The sequence below is a fragment of the Notothenia rossii genome, assembly GCF_949606895.1.
Source record: "Notothenia rossii genome assembly, chromosome: 7".
NCBI lineage: Eukaryota > Metazoa > Chordata > Actinopteri > Perciformes > Nototheniidae > Notothenia > Notothenia rossii.
Genome location: NC_136905.1, coordinates 79,762,141 through 79,779,401, shown reverse-complemented (window position 1 = coordinate 79,779,401; position 17,261 = coordinate 79,762,141). Strand labels below are relative to the sequence as shown.

Genomic DNA, 17,261 nt, shown 5'->3' with positions numbered 1-17,261 from the left:
GTTTATGCTTAAAATAGGTCTGAGTGATGATCCATGTTCCCTTTTAAGTTGCGCATTGGCATCATTTTAATAGTAACCGCACAATATTCGAAGGATCACTGTTCCGAAGCAAATTGATCTATTGGACCGAAATCCCCTGAGATCCACAGACATTTGTGTACTACGATTGCATTGAACCATTTCCATACTGTGATAATGCTGCAATCATTATGTATCAGCCAGAGGTGACTATAGCTGTAATGTGAGCTACTTTAAAGTGGACCTATCATGCTATATTTGAATAACATAGTGTAGGACCATACCTATATAAGGCATATTTATACTTTTTATTTTTCAAAATACCAAACAGATCATGCATTTTAGCCATTCCTCATTTCGCTCAATTTAACACTGTCTTTGCATGGGCTGATTCTGTGAGAACAGCACCATCTACAGGCCTGGCATATGTACTACAGCGTCTCCAGCGCTTTCCAACGGCAATGTCCGTGGCTGTCTCCTCCTGATTGGTGGAGTTGGCCCAATAGCCGTAGCGCCACTTCTGTGACGTCATAGAAGTGTTCAAATCTGGATCAGTCTGTATCAGATCCGTTGCAGCCCCTTTTTAAGAGATTTGGGTATGGAGGAAAATAGAGAGGGTTGTGTTTTCTGACACTTGGTGAGTTCCCTGGAACACCGGGGACACATATTCATCTATAAAAGACGTACAAAAGTGCATTTTGCATGATAGGTCACCTTTAATATTCAACAAAATGGCTTTGGCCAGTTATTGTCATTAAACATAATGAGGCATTATCATAACCTAATTGATAAATGCAGATTCAAGTCATGCACATTTAGTGTCTGATTAGTAACTGACGTCAATTCAGATGACCCGTGTTTCCTCCTCCTTGCACCTCTTATCCGTTTCTTAAGTGGGGGGGGCTAAGCAAGTATAGGAAATCAATCAATTATATAGCCCAATATCACAAATGTTAAATTTGTCTCAGTGGACTTTACAGTTTGTACAGAATATCAGTATGACAATACGACACCCTCTGTCCTTAGACCCTCACATCGTACAAGGAAATACTTCCAGACGGACAGACGTGCAATAGATGCCGTGTGTAAATTGAAAAGATAATACATTAACAACATAGGTAGACCAAATGTTTGGAAATGCATGTGTCTATAATAAGAAGATGAATCCACGAGGATATCCATCCAGGACTTATGATCCAGGACCACAGCAACAGGCACAGCCACGACTCAAGATCCAGGGCTCACGATCCAGGACTCAGGACCACAGCAACAGGATCAGCCATGACTCCGGATCCCGGCGTAGATAGACACCAAAAAGAAATGTGGGGAAGCTGGGTTATTCTGAACATGAGAGTACACAGAAATGAGAAGATGATGAAGGGAACTGGGATGAACCCTGTACTTTTCTGCCCTTTCATCAAACGGCGGCCTCTCTGTCCCTTGATCTATTTTTGTCTCATTTCGTTTGTCTCAGTTTCTTCCTTCTTCTGTGTTTGTCTCAGTCGGATGGACGAGGCTCATGTCCGTCTCACTGCACACAAGCAGCCTTCTCCCAAAGTGTGCTCATCTACGCTCTGAGCACTTTGATGTAAATGCAAATAGCTGGTTTAGAGAAATATGGTGGAATCTCGCGGCTTGTGTTTACACCAAGCCAGATGGCTCTAAACAAGCTGGGGGGAAGACACAAATACATCTTTTCTCAGAAGGGCTTCATTAGAGTCCTGTTTTGGACGGTCCCGTTTCAGCTTGGAACTTTTCTAACTCGCAGTAAAACCCACCCGTATGGGACGGAGCTGGATTGAAAATGTCTGTGCTAGTTTAGTGTCTGGATGATGTTTTTTAGTTGGCGTGTCAGCTGAAAGGATTTACAGTTTGTGTATTGAAATGATCTTTAGGGATCCCCTTATTTTGTCAAATGTAAAAGTTAGTATTATATTGTTCATCACAACGGCACAATAAAAAGTCAGCAAGGTTGTGGAAGTCTTTCCGTGTGTTTGTCTTTGTTTGAGTGTTAATGGGTGTGCCTAGAAAAATGAATGAGTGTGTAATTATTAAGCAATTTCATTTTAGCCCCAGGCATGATGCATCTCATAACCGATTAGTGTATTGAATTTTGATTTAATGCTTTAAATGGACAGGCTTTGTGTCCATGTTGCGTTCCCAGACATGAGTACAATAACATTAACGTTGCTTATGTTATATTCCGACTGGTTTGTATAAACCCTGTCAAAAAACTATGTATAAAACAACACCTTTTCCTGATCTGAGGCCTGTTTCCTGATAGCAGATATAGATATTCCAATGTTTTGCAACATCATGTATCAATATCACACAGTTATATATTGAAACCTGCTCTAAATACTCACAGTAAAGCTCCCTTATAGTTTAGATCAGACCAATAAACTATACTAAACATTTGGCAAATGGAATTACATTTTTTAAAACTGTACATTATTTCTCTCATACTCTCGAAAAGTTGGTTTAAACTTCAGGACGGCTGTGTCTGTCTGAGTATTCTTTGCTTGAATAAAGGGTAATGGGATGGGTGGAGGGACACATGGTGGAGATGTGGATCAGATATGAAAAGGGGAGGTATTGTGTGTAGGGAAGATGCATGTAATTGTACCTTGAAAGCCAGCCAAATATCTTTTTGGGCTGAGGACTTGCCTTCAAGTCTTATGCCCTGGAGCCAACTGTAGAACCATTCCTGAAGGTGTGTTTATTGCGATTGTGTGTGTTTTTAATTTTTAGTTATGTCCTATTGGATTTGGCAAAGTGGTCACCATGGGAACACCTCTCACTCCAGGTGGTGTGCACTGGAATGCGGTCCCTCTGGGCACGGTTTGTGTGTGTGTGTGTGTGTGTGTGTGTGTGTGTGTGTGTGTGTGTGTGTGTGTGTGTGTGTGTGTGTGTGTGTGTGTGTGTGTGTGTGTGTGTGTGTGTGTGTGTGTGTGTGTGTGTGTGTGTGTGTGTGTGTGTGTGTGTGTGTGTGTGTGTGTGTGTGTGTGTGTGTGTGTGTGTGTGTGTGTGTGTGTGTGTGTGTGTGTGTGTGTGTGTGTGTGTGTGTGTGTGTGTGTGTGTGTGTGTGTGTGTGTGTGTGTGTGTGTGTGTGTGTGTGTGTGTGTGTGTGGCATACCACAGTCTCTCTTTTATCCAGTATTAAAGAAACAAAGGGACAGGGTGGATGGGTTTGGTTGATTTGGCACAGGGTAGTTAGGTGTGTGTGTGTGTGTGTCAGAGAGAGAGTTGATTGTTGTTGTATGCCCTGCCCAGCTCTCAGTAATAAACTCAATGCCCTCACACTGTCAGGCATGAGAAGGCAGAAGGAGGAAGGGAGGGGAAAAGAAATGGAGTGGAAATGAAAGGATAGAATGAAAGAAGGTAAATAAAGGGATGGAGACAGAAAGAAAGAGAATCAGACGCTGCAGGTCTGGTCATGTCTGTTGCCATGCATTCCCTGGCGAGGCCACTTCCTCTACGAGATGACCCTAGCCACCCCTCTGCTGCTGACTTGGTCCGGTCTGCCAGCTCTTAGAAAGGCTGTATTTGGGACTGACCCACTAAGGGCAACATTGGGGTGGGATGGGTTTTGGACGTTGGTTGTGAAGAGTGGGCTAAACTCTGGAGAATACTGTGTCTTTCTTTGTATGTACGACTGTGTGAAAGTGGATGTGTGTGTGAACAGCAGCTGTGCAGAGGAGAGAGCTTGCAGAATTTTCCAGAAAGAAAGCTTTTCCAGGGATGAAATTCTTGGCGCCCTTGAAGCTCAGGGTACAGCTGGAGCACTTCTCCCTCCCTCTGCCCTCCTTCTCTCCTTCCTTTCCTATCGTTCTCCTTCACTCTTTGCTGTCCCTGTCTCTTGTTTTTTTCTCTGTCGTAGTATTTTCAGATTTTATTTTTCAATCCTACACTCATAACTCCAGCTGGGTTTTGTAGATTTGCGTGCTGTTCTCTGAAATTGAACTAAATCTCATTGTAACACTCCAGGGCCCTTTTATACAATGTTCAACCCTGTCCACATGTTACTCATGCAGCTTTTCGGATTCGACTTACTTAGCGGTTGAATCTTTTTTTTTATCACAAACGGCTGTTGTGGTGGTGATGATAAGATGCATAAAAGGAAAGTAGGATTACAAAATGAATATTTCTCTCAGTCCCTAATCCCTCCTGCACAGTTGCATGGAAAACACATGGGATTGTTTACATCATGTGTGTTTGGATTTCACAGGGAAGCCCCTTTGTTTTTTGCTTGGCTCTGATCTGATTGGAGGGGGCAGGGGGGAGGGGGGGGTGTCAGTCAATGGGAAGGCCTAACCACGGAGGTAGAAACTTGTTGTTAAACTGAAAGACAAGTTAGTTTTCACTTCCCAAGTATTGCCCCGTCTAGCATTTACACAGAACCTGTACCGTGTACAGTATATGCATTTCCTTGCTTGTCTGATCACCCGTCGCCATGGAACGTGCACATTCCCCCTTGCACACACAGGCAGTTGAATTCAGCGATGAGGAGTGGGGGAAAGCCCCTGCTAATCTTGGACTTCCAGTCTTTCCTTCTTTCTTTCCACTGAGATTCACACGACTTCTCCTCTCCCCTTCTCTCTTTCTCCACTTTCTCTGCTCTTTGCGGTGAACACAAACCCAGTGCTGTTCAGATTGTGACTCATGCAACAGAAATGCCCCACATTAACATGTGGAGAGATAGGAGGAGGAAAGTGGTGGGGGGGGGGGGGGGGGGGAGAGGAGTTCAGCTGGGTACAAATGAAGCAGATTGTGCACAGAGGGAAAACAATTGGTAACGGAAAGCATTGCTGTTACTTTTAGCGGGTCAAGGTCTGAGCATTTGGTACATCTTGGAGAAGGGAGCAAGGGCGGGAGAGCAGGCAACGATTGTTGGACTCTGGGTCTGTTTACACACCAACAGCTGTTGCACTTCTTTGCTCTCTCTTTCTCTCACCCCCTCTCTTTTTCTAGACATGTAAAGTTGATTAGGGAATGGATACAGTGAGTCATCAGTACTGTCTGGATTGCGTATATTTGACTGTACACGTGCATGCTTGCTTGCACATGTATGTCAGAGGTCTGCGCGTGTCCACGTCCGTGAAAAGTAAAAGCGATAAGTGGAACAATAATATCTGCAAGCCCGAGAATAGCCTTATGTGATACAACTGGACAAAGATCTAGGCTGTGAGTCAGTGTGTGTCCTATTGAGAGTTGTTATGTCTGGATTTGCAAGTGTATTATAGCTGCGTGTGTCCACTTTCGTTTAATGTGTTTTTTGCCGAGGTGACCGTGATATTTGTAAGGGTAAATTATTCCAATGTCAGTGCGTTCTGTGTGTGTGTGTGTGTGTGTGTGTGTGTGTGTGTGTGTGTGTGTGTGTGTGTGTGTGTGTGTGTGTGTGTGTGTGTGTGTGTGTGTGTGTGTGTGTGTGTGTGTGTGTGTGTGTGTGTGTGTGTGTGTGTGTGTGTGTGTGTGTGTGTGTGTGTGTGTGTGTGTGTGTGTGTGTGTGTGTGTGTGTGTGTGTGTGTGTGTGTGTGTGTGTGTGTGTGTGTCAGCATAAAACGGTATGTCCATGGGCCCAGGTGTTAATCAGGGCATTTCTCTGTGGTTATGAAAGGTGTTGATCTTGGTCAATGTGAGCCCTGTACATCTGTGCCCATATGAGTGTGTGGTTGCTAAGGAATGTCTGTGTGTGTGTTTGCGCATGTTAAGATCTTGAGAACAAAGCACGGCTGGGCTCTGTGTCCCTCCAGACGTTACGTTGCTCTCCTCCTGAGCTGACCCAGCAGCAGCAGAAGAAGGTCGGTTGACAGCACCCTCCTCTGGGTTGGGAGACCGGAGAGATCTGGGTGGGGGTGTGGGCACGCACCCAGACTGCGACCAGAACACTAAACAGATCTAAGCTTGTAGGCTTGAGGACCGTTTACACAGCGATCAGGCCAGGATAAGATGTAGCTGTTTGAGAATTTTAACTCTTTGAAACAAGTTGAAAAGTTTTGATCGTAGATGAAGTCATTTAGAAGAAGAACTAAACAATTATCAATAATAAAAACCTCTTAAGAACAAAATTGGTGACTTTGTTGAATAATAGTTTTTATATCCTGGCTTTTGATGATCCTATGTAGTGAGTTTTTTCCCCATGAAACGGGTGTGTCTCATCTGGGGAGAAAGCTCACCATTTGGATTCAAATATATGTTTTAGAAATTCAAAATAAAGAGTGTTAGGTTTATAATAACTTGCACATGTTTTGGGGCTTTTGAGTGTTAAACACTTGAGCGCTGCTGCCGTCTTGGCCAGTTGTTCCTTGTAAAAAACAACAATGCTTAAGCTCATTGGGATTTACCTGAATAAATAAATAAACTTAAAGTAATAAATAAAGTTAAAAGATGCCAATGTTTCTCAAAGTGTTTTGGAACAGACCTGGAGATTCATATTAGAGGAATCATTCATTACTTGAAGCACCACACATTCATTTAAAATCTTCCAAACTATTCCAGATTTATGAAGTGCTTATTCCGAACATAAAATCCAGAACTGTTGTTTGAAGTGGTTTATAGCATAGAAATAAAATGATGATTTCACTGGAAACATAGCTTTCATTTTTAATGACTGCGTGTCAAAACAGTCTTTCGGTTGAATGATGAATCGGAAACATATTTATTTCTGTATGCATTAACTGTCAGATTTAGTTTGATATGACATAAATCTTGAAAATCAAAAGTGTTAAATGGATGGATGACTTCTTGGTAATATAATCAGTAAAATCCAATCCACTTTATTTATATAGCACATATTAAAAACTGAGGGTTTTACCGAAGTGCTTCACAGCAGACATAACATTATAATAAAATATAATATTACAATAATAGATAAAAGGATCACATAAGAATAGATAAAAAGGCACATAAGGGCTATGGACAGATAAATAAAAGCATAACAATCGATAAAACATAGCTCAAACTGACTCGAAAGCGAGGGAAAAGAGGTGGGTCTTCAGGCGGGACTTAAAAGTTTGAAAATGTAATCCTCTATAGCCAATCAGTGACAAGGAACCCAAAGACTTTGACTTCCCCTGCGGAAATACTAATAACAATAATAGCACTTAATGCACAGGTCTGGCAGTTCTGAGTGGCAGTAAACCTCGACCATCAGACCCATACAGCATTTGGCTGAGAAGGGTGATTTTGCACAAGCACGGGTGGAAAGATTTTGCCACTGTTGCTGCAAAAGGCTTAATACTGTATAGTTTATTTCATAGTAAGCATGCTTAATTTGAAATGTGAGGCAGAGCCAGTGGGCTAGTAAAATACAGCTCTGTTTTTACAAGCCTTTCCTCTTCTCTATAATATGCTGATGTCAGATGTTGATGAAGTCGTCATGGCGTCGATCATTTCATCAGCTGGTTTAGCTGAGAACGCTCTCCCCTTCTTCTCTTATGGCACCGTTATGCAACTTGGAGCTTGGAGGCTATAAGTCGAGGGGCTCACTCGTCCTGAGGAATGTGTTCATACATACCTTACCATACACACACACACACACACACACACACACACACACACACACACACACACACACACACACACACACACACACACACACACACACACACACACACACACACACACACACACACACACACACACACACACACACACACACACACACACACACACACACACACACACACACACACACACACACACACACACACACACACACACACAGAATGTACATACAGCAAGACCCAGTGTTCAAACCCAGCAACTTTGGAGCTTATGATTTACATTCCACAGCAAATCAGCAGCTCGCTCAAATTACAGCACAGAGTCAGGATCCAAAGTGTGTGTGTGTTATTTGTGTGTGCGTGTGTGTGTGTGTGTGTGTGTGTGTGTGTGTGTGTTTCTTTATGCACATGCGTATAGGTTTTTGTTACATGCATATCCAGCCCATCAGCTGTGAATGCATTTGTGCATGTGTTATTCCTGCGTCACCCTGCAGTGTTGGTGTCGATACTGTAGGCAGGGCAGGGCAGGAAGTCCGCACTTCCTTCTTCCGTCACTGAACCTCACCCTGCCCCCGGCAAAGATGTCCGCTGGACTTGACTGACCGGAGATAGGTCAAAGGGCTTGTATGTGTGTGTGTGTATGTGTATGTGTGTGTGTGTATGTGTGTGTATTTAGCACCAGTCCACTCCAGGATGTGTATATATATATACAGTACACAGTGCTATTTTAAAGTTGTCTCCCATATTTCCTGTCTCCTCTTTTTTTATCCTCTCTCTCCTCCACACTTTGTTTTCACTACACCTCCCATCATGAACCACTTTCTTTCTTTCTCCGTTTCGTCCTCTGTTTCCTTTTCTCTCCCAGGGCTTCTATGAGCTGTATCGGTTGACTACAGGATCTGTAGGGATTTGTTTTATTTTTATATCTTAAATACGACTGACAAGTGTGTGTGTGTGTGTGTGTGTGTGTGTGTGTGTGTGTGTGTGTGTGTGTGTGTGTGTGTGTGTGTGTGTGTGTGTGTGTGTGTGTGTGTGTGTGTGTGTGTGTGTGTGTGTGTGTGTGTGTGTGTGTGTGTGTGTGTGTGTGTGTGTGTGTGTGTGTGTGTGTGTGTGTGTGTGTGTGTGTGTGTGTGTGTGTGTGTGTGTGTGTGTGTGTGTGTGTGTGTGTGTGTGTGTGTGTGTGTGTGTGTGTGTGTGTGTGTGTGTGTGTGTGTGTGTGTGTGTGTCGGCCCGGCCCGGCCCGGCAGCAGAGGAAGCTGTCGTGGGAGTGTCTTGCTCTTGGAGTTCCGAGGACAGATAACATTACCCTGCTGATGCTTACATAACTTCCAGGCAATACCACGGCAGAACTGACCCAGACAGATGCACACACACACACACACACACACACACACACACACACACACACACACACACACACACACACACACACACACACACACACACACACGCGCGCACACACGCACACGCACACACACACAAACACACAGATGGTTCGCCGAGGCAGAACCAGCCTTGAGTCGTCGACACAGCGAGCAAAAGAGTCCTAACATACAGCCTTCGTTCTCCGCTGCTCTCTTCTCTTTCTCTCTCTTTTACTCCTTTTCACACACACACCACCTTTGTATACCCTATCAGAGCCCCTCGAGATGTGTGTGTGCGTGTGTTGTACTTTTTTTCCTAAGTCTGTCTATTTAGTAACGCTATGTTTTTTTTATTGTCTGTGTTTTTGGGAGATCCATCTGAGTCCAGTTGTTTTGTATGTAGGTCAGCTCAAAAACAGGCGGCTTCGGTCTGATACACACACACATGGACACACACACACACACACACACACACACACACACACCCACATGGACACACATACACACACACACACACACACACACATGGACACACACACACACACACACACACACACACACACACACACACACACACACACACCTTCCCTTCCCGAGAGGGTCTGCGTTTCCTTTCAATGTGGCGACCACATGTGCGGCGCTGACATGAGGGGAACGAGAGAAAGTGTTTCACTCAATGCTGCTTCAGTTCCACAGACAGAACATAAACCGAGACACACAGTGGGTCGTCCATAAACACACACTGTTTCAGTTCTGTGGATCAATAGATGAGTGTGTGTGAGACCAGGACTCTTTCTCTGTTTGCGTGTCTGTGTTGTGCTTTGGGGGCCCAGTGGCAGCTGTATTTGACAGCTGCATCATGGGAAACATCGGATGAGATGTTGCATCATGTCCTCTGTCTCTGCATATATGAACAGCACATCCATGTATGTGTGGGCAGCTGGACCAAGTCACGAGTCAATGCCATGTCAGTTTTTTTAGTTTAAAAAAAAAAAAATGGTATCGAAGAGTTGACCATATTAGGTTGTCTCGTTGACTGAGGTTTTGTGTGTGTGTGTGTGTGTGTGTGTGTGTGTGTGTGTGTGTGTGTGTGTGTGTGTGTGTGTGTGTGTGTGTGTGTGTGTGTGTGTGTGTGTGTGTGTGTGTGTGTGTGTGTGTGTGTGTGTGTGTGTGTGTGTGTGTGTGTGTGTGTGTGTGTGTGTGTGTGTGTGTGTGTGTGTGTGTGTGTGTGTGTGTGTGTGGTATTAAACAGGATGTTTACCATGGACATGTGTATATTAGTTGAAAACATCTTTGACTCTGATAAATGTGGTGTTTGTGTGATAGCTTGTTCTATTTCTTCGACAATAAGCTTAGGTTCATTTTACTTCAAAATGTATTAACTTGTTTTTCCATTTAACAACTGTCAGTTTTCCTTTATGCGTTTCCCCCTGTGCGTCAGAGTTGTTGTTTTTGTTGTTTTGTCTCTTTAATACATCAACTCATCCCCATTCCTCCGGTCGTCTTAGTTGCTTTAGACAGCGGCTCTAACCCTCCTGTTATCCTCAGATTGACTTTACACCCTTTGTCCTCTGGGGTCAATTTGACCCCAGTAGTTTAAAACTCAAGACAATGATCATATTCCAAATGTTAACCAACATGTATGCCTCTGGTGCTTTAGGTATCTTACCTAAATAACCATTTAAATAAAACATTACCCCAACCTCCCCCCCCCCCCACAGACCCCTTTATACATCCAGAATTCCTATTATTTGACTATCGAAAAATATATAAATCACCATAAAATCTCACTGATTGAAATAAAATGTTAAAGTTAGATATTTTTGATGTTGTTAAAGGAACAATAACTAAAGCAGAAGGTTTTTTTTTTTTACAATGATACATTTGAATGTAATAGTCACCTCAATATCATCCTACACAATCAACACAAATATGTGTAAAATATTGATATTTGTATAAGTTTTATAAAACAGCCTGGAAGGAACACCGATGCGTTCAAAGTGCGTTCAAAAAGATCTTCATGTTAATTTTACGTTTACCCATTAGTCCTCACTAAATTAGGAAAAGTCATGAAATACTAAGCAAAAAAAATAATTTGAATACTTTGTTTTAGAAACGTTAAACATTGAATGGGGTCAAATTGACCCCAAGGATAACAGGAGGGTTAAACAAATATGTGGCCGACTCACTAACCCTCAAAATGAACGCACATCAGTGACCACCATCACAGCAGGATTGTTAAGCCATAGATGTGGTTTTGAAGTTTTGAATGGAATTTAAAGTGATATGTTCGTAGCGATTTTCCACACCTTGTATAACACTCCATTAGTGGTATTCATATTTATCAAATAGTTTAAATATTGATAACAGAGCAGATGGCAAACTCGGCCTGCCTCTGTAAACCACAGAGATTCAGGTTAATCATTGATTTTTTATATTTTTGTGTATGTTTGTTATTTAAACCATAAAACCTGGAGCAGGGTGTTCTGGTTTTAAATCAATTTCACAATGTTATTTTAGGACTATTTTATGACATCTTTTAATCGACATGATTATGATGAGATCATCTAATTAATGTCTCTTGCACTAAACTGTCTTCCAGCATTTTGATTTACACCTTACAAACTCTTAAAATGTGCAAACAGCATTCCTCAACTTCACAAGTCATTAATTAAGGCCTTTTGTAAACAGAACAGACAGAAAATCATAATTATTTTATCACTGAAATCCAACTAATGATAATACAGTATTACATTATAACCCAGGCCTAGCTCTTGTAACTAATTGGTAACATCTAATTTGATATTATGTATCATGTATATCAATCAACCAGAGAAGGAGACCCCCCTTGATGCCTCTCAAAGCGCCATTTTACACATGGTTATACCCACAAGTTCATTAAGTAATACACTGATGTCATCACACATGCAGGATACGACCTCATAACTGATCTGGCCTGACCTATCCGGTAGTCGGAAGCGGAAGGAGCAACAGATGGAAGATGAGAAGGGGGAGGGAGGGAGGCAGGGAGGGACGGAGGGAGGGAGGCAGGGAGGGAGGCAGGGAGGGACGGAGGGAGGGAGGGAGGGAGGGAGGCAGAGCGGCAGAGCGTAGTTTGTTAGCTGGGTTGTCTGGGATTCCAGCAGGATTAGCCAGAGGAAGTCTTGAGTCTGTTTGTGGTGCTTAAAGGGCACAGCTGTAGGCAAGACCAGAGAGTGACGTTACCACAGAGTGGATCACACACACACACACACACACACACACACACACACACACACACACACACACACACACACACACACACACACACACACACACACACACACACACATAGCAGGACAAAGAGTTTCTTGTATTTTGGGGAGGGGATGGGGGGTATTTGGGCCTGTTGGGTCCAGTCCTGGGGGCCAGGGATGGGAGTGTGTGTGTGTGTGTGTGTGTGTGTGTGTGTGTGTGTGTGTGTGTGTGTGTGTGTGTGTGTGTGTGTGTGTGTGTGTGTGTGTGTGTGTGTGTGTGTGTGTGTGTGTGTGTGTGTGTGTGTGTGTGTGTGTGTGTGTGTGTGTGTGTGCGCAGAGGAATGCTGCTGTTTGCTGAGTGAAAAGCAGAGAGGCAGCAGAGACTGTCCAAACACACGTCTGTTTGTCGAGAGTGTGTATGTGTGCGTGTCTGAAAAAGAGACACATCGTAGGAGTGTGTATATTAGTGACGGTGTGAGTGCAAGAGAGAAAGTGTGCTAAATGAGCAGTGATGGAAGGTGGTTCAGGGGGGCTGTGTGTGTGTGTGTGTGTGTGTGTGTGTGTGTGTGTGTGTGTGTGTGTGTGTGTGTGTGTGTGTGTGTGTGTGTGTGTGTGTGTGTGTGTGTGTGTGTGTGTGTGTGTGTGTGTGTGTGTGTGTGTGTGTGTGTGTGTGTGTGTGTGTGTGTGTGTGTGTGTGTGTGTGTGTGTGTGTGTGTGTGTGTGTGTTCCATGCTATAACCTTCTACTCAATGAGGACTTTCATATCCACTCATATTCTCCATGGTAGGGGAGCAGACCGGACTGAGAGAGGTCTGTCTTCATACCTGAGACATACACACTACACATATTTACACACACACACAAACAGTAGTCCACAATGCGGACTTTGCTCAGTTTGTGTACTGTGTGGGTAGTTGTGTGTGTGTGTGTTTACTGTGCTGTTGCCTGTTTGTTTAGCCAGTGAGGGGTCACGGAGGTGGGATGGAGAGATGGAAGGAAAGAGGAGATGATTATAAAGAGGTGATTTATGAACGCAGGAAATGACTTAGGAGGAAAGAAAGGAAGGATGAAATTAGTAATATTTAAAATGAAAGGAGGGAGTGAAGGATGTGAGTAATAGGTGACGGGAGGGGAACTAGGAGGATCATGCAGGAGGAATTCCTAAACATGGGGATGGAGGGATGGAGAAGAAGAGTAAAAAGAAGAATATCTAAATAAGTGAGACACAAGAATGGAGGAGAAATTGTTGAAGAAAGGAGACCAAGTGAAAGGTAAAGAAAGAGAAAGGATCATTTTACCTTAATTACAAAATAAGTAATAAATAATATCCGAACACACCTATAGTTGTTTCTTTAATTTGGTGGACATTAGCCTTCATCAAAATCAGGTTTTAAAATATTAAACTGACAGTAACCCTGATAATCTCACTTGTGACTAATGGCCTAGTGTGTGTGTGAGTGTATGTGAGTGTGTGTGTGAGTGTGTGAGAGTGTGTGTGTGAGTGTGTGAGTGTGTGTGTGTGAGTGTGTGAGTGTGTGTGTGTGTGTGAGTGTGTGAGAGTGTGTGTGTGAGAGTGTGTGTGTGAGTGGAGTGTGATTTATTGGGAGGCGAGATCTGCCTCCAGCCATCCCGGCGGGGTCCCAATGACATTACCAGGCTCAGACCTCCACCACACCACAGAGACGCAGGAAGAGAGCGTTGGAGAGTTTTTTTGGAGGGGGAGATATGGATTGTGGAAAAGTCAACATCATTTTAAATCTGCTAATTCTATTAGGTCCTCTTGCTTCTCCTGCAGAGCAGTGGTTTTCCTTCTCAGTGAGCCGTCATGTGCCCTCCTGAGTTCACGAACATTTATCATGATTCTGCAGACATCGTCATCTCCTAAGTCTGTTTGCCAAGAAATAAAAAGAAAGGAATGGCTGTATTTACATATGATACAAGTTGACTCAGTGGAAAAGTGTGACATCTGTGCAGGGGCGGACAGGCCATTGGGAATACCGGGAGTTTCCCCGGTGGGCTGGTGCTGTGTCTGGGCCGGAGGGCCAAAAAAAAAAAAAAGTTTAAAAAAAGTTTTTAAAAAAAAAAGAAAACTTTTTTGTTTTGCCTAAATCCTACCGGCCCACATGTGTAAGTGTTCCGGCCCTGCCCAGCCCAGGGGGAGAACTTCAACATTTAAAAAAAAATCTTCCCGGGGGAGCTTGTCCCCGGACCCCCCTAGAGGAGGTGAGGTCCACCAACTGCCCACATCCCCTGTTAAATTGTCTCACCCACATTGAGGATGCTTCCTACACCCATGTTTTATTCCATGTGTCAAGTCAGGGATAGTAGTGGTCTAACGGATAGTGAGGTGGGCTGAAGATCAGAAGGTTGTGAGTTCAAATCCCGCCTGGAACACCACCACTAGTGTGCCCTTGTAAGGCACTTAGTCCACAGTTACTCCAGGGAGAATGTCCCTGTAATTGGTAATTGTAAGCCGCTTTGGATAAAAGCGTCAGCTAAAATGTAATGTCAGGCAAATTGGGTCAAAATGTTATTGTATCAATGATCTGTTAACATTAAAATCACTAAATATATGCTGTAACTATTTTGCTCTAGGCAACTCAAGGGCTCATGTAATGTGATTACTATATGAATAATTGTCCAAAATAACGCATAGGGTTTTTTGTTAAGTAACATACTTTTGTCGCCGGCCGGCCGATACATGCCGCGCATTAAGTGGGCCTGTCTGTCAATTAATCCCCGGGCCACTTTTTCCCCCCAGTCCGCCCCTGCATCTGTGTCCCACCACAGTGGCTGGCCCCTCAGTGTGTGTGTGGCTGTGTTTGTGTTGATCCTGTTGATTGACACATGTAAATGAGAATGTACTCTAGCTGCCTGGTTAAATAAATAATTCTTCTCCTTCCTTGCAGGTCCTGCTGAGGTCCCCATGATGTCCCCACATGGGTCAATCCCCCCCATCCACGTCCCCCCAGGATACATCTCACAGGTTAGTATGTGTTTGAGATGATTAGAGTGAGGAGAAACACACACAGACATGTTTTTATGATCATCATGTGTTTGTGTTTTCCTGGAGTTCCAGGCAGACCAACACAGAGACTGCATTTCATTAGCCACTGTTTTTCTTTCTTTCCAAAAAAGTCTTGTATGCAAGCATTATGATCTAATATGGACTCTTAAATTCACATTTTTGTTAGTTCAAAGTAAGTCATAAGTATACAAACTTGACATCATTTAACACCTTTCCAAGACAAATATATGAATAGATGTCAGTTGAGGCTTGTTACTGTTAATTTCATGGAAAGCGGTAAGAAAAATGAAATTGAAATGATGTTTTTATAGATTAGAATTGGTTGCATTGCATTGAGTAAAGCCCAACTGGCTAAAAGTCTTTAACTTGTTTTTGTTTTGTATTAGATTAAGTGTTCATCATTAATATGATAGAAGACTTACTAACTACACAGGAAGCATGCACCAGGCTTTACACCGATCCTGGTCCTGGAGTTTAGAAGCAACCAAAAGGCAGCCTCCTCCAGGAATGTGCTGAATTCTGGGTGTTAGGGGGCTCTTGTTTTTGTGACTTTCTCTCTCTGGTGGTGTGTGTGTGTGTGAGAGGGAGAGAGTGAGCATGTGTGTTCTTCATTATGTCCTCACAAGAACAGCAAGATGAGAAACATCTCCCAAAGTGCAGATTCTTACCTTGGCGCTTTTGACATTCAAGTTCGACATTCTAAGTTGAGCACGGGTTAGGTTTGCCATGTCGGGGGTGTGGAGGGATTAAAGGTTTTTCAAACAACAAGGGGGTCAATAGTCTGTCCGCACAAGTATAGTGTTACACATGCATCTGTGGTCTGCTTGTGGCGGGACCGTGTTCATATGCCGATGGAAGTCAGGTCATTGGCTCACCGTGGGTGTGTGTTTGTGTTTGCATGTGTGTGGGTGTGTGTGTGTGAGTAGGGACCGGGCCAAGAGTGAGCGGGAAACACTGTCACTCTGACATAAACAAGCCTGATAAGGGAGACAGGCACTGAAGGTTTTTATGGGATGTAGGGGTGGGAGACGGGATGGAGGGCAGACACGCTGCGGTGGTGGAAAGTAGTGCTTTGGCAGATGGATTTAGTGTGTGTGTGTGTGTGTGTGTGTGTGTGTGTGTGTGTGTGTGTGTGTGTGTGTGTGTGTGTGTGTGTGTGTGTGTGTGTGTGTGTGTGTGTGTGTGTGTGTGTGTGTGTGTGTGTGTGTGTGTGTGTGTGTGTGTGTGTGTGTGTGTGTGTGTGTGTGTGTGTGTGTGTGTGTGTGTGTGTGTGTGTGTGTGTGTGTGTGTGTGTGTGTGTGTGTGTGTGTGTGTCTCTTTGCCAGTAATTCTTGCGTGGGTTGATAGGTCGGTCCACATGTACTCTTGCAGGAACTTTGCCCCTGTTTTCCTGTAAACACTCTGTTTTTCTCCTCAGAGGGGGGATCAGGCGTGGATCGGGAGCCTCCTCTCCCCCTTTTTAGTTTTTCTCACTCAGATTAGCAACCCTCTTCCTCCCCTCCCGACCCCCTTTAATACTCTCTCTTCTTTCTTTCTGTCTGTCTTATTCTGGCACAGAGTCTGTTGCCTCTCACTGTTGGGGTTTTGGGGTATTGTTGTTGGGGTGAGTGTGTGTCTGTGTCTGTGTGTGTGTGTTGTTTTTGTTAGGGACCGGCAGATGACTTCCCCTCTCTGCTTGGAATGCAGGCCTGTGAAAGCATCTGAATAGTTGGAATGTGTGTGTGTGTGTGTGTGTGTGTGTGTGTGTGTGTGTGTGTGTGTGTGTGTGTGTGTGTGTGTGTGTGTGTGTGTGTGTGTGTGTGTGTGTGTGTGTGTGTGTGTGTGTGTGTGTGTGTGTGTGTGTGTGTGTGTGTGTGTGTGTGTGTGTGTGTGTGTGTGTGTGTGTGTGTGTGTGTGTGTGTGTGTGTGTGTGTGTGTGTGTGTGTGTGTCCTATCTGTGAATGTGAAAGTGAATAAACTTAAGGAATATATGTTAATTTGAGGCAGCTCTTTGAAACGTGTTGTTATTGAAATCTGCAGCCCTCTGATGGCAACATTGCGGCTCTTGTTTTCACCACTCAAAGAGCCAACGCATCCTTTTAGCACAATGTCTCACTTGTTAAAGTCATGA

General features: G+C 43.8%; 1 protein-coding gene across 1 annotated transcript in view; it reads left to right on the top strand.

Annotated features, from left to right (window-relative positions):
- fndc3ba (fibronectin type III domain containing 3Ba) overlaps positions 1–17,261 on the top strand; it is an 82,637-nt gene that overhangs the window by 20,937 nt on the left and 44,439 nt on the right. The window contains exon 4 of the mRNA XM_079692854.1: positions 15,033–15,109. Coding sequence (XP_079548980.1) covers positions 15,033–15,109 — 77 coding nt within the window. The remainder of the gene's footprint in view (positions 1–15,032; positions 15,110–17,261) is intronic.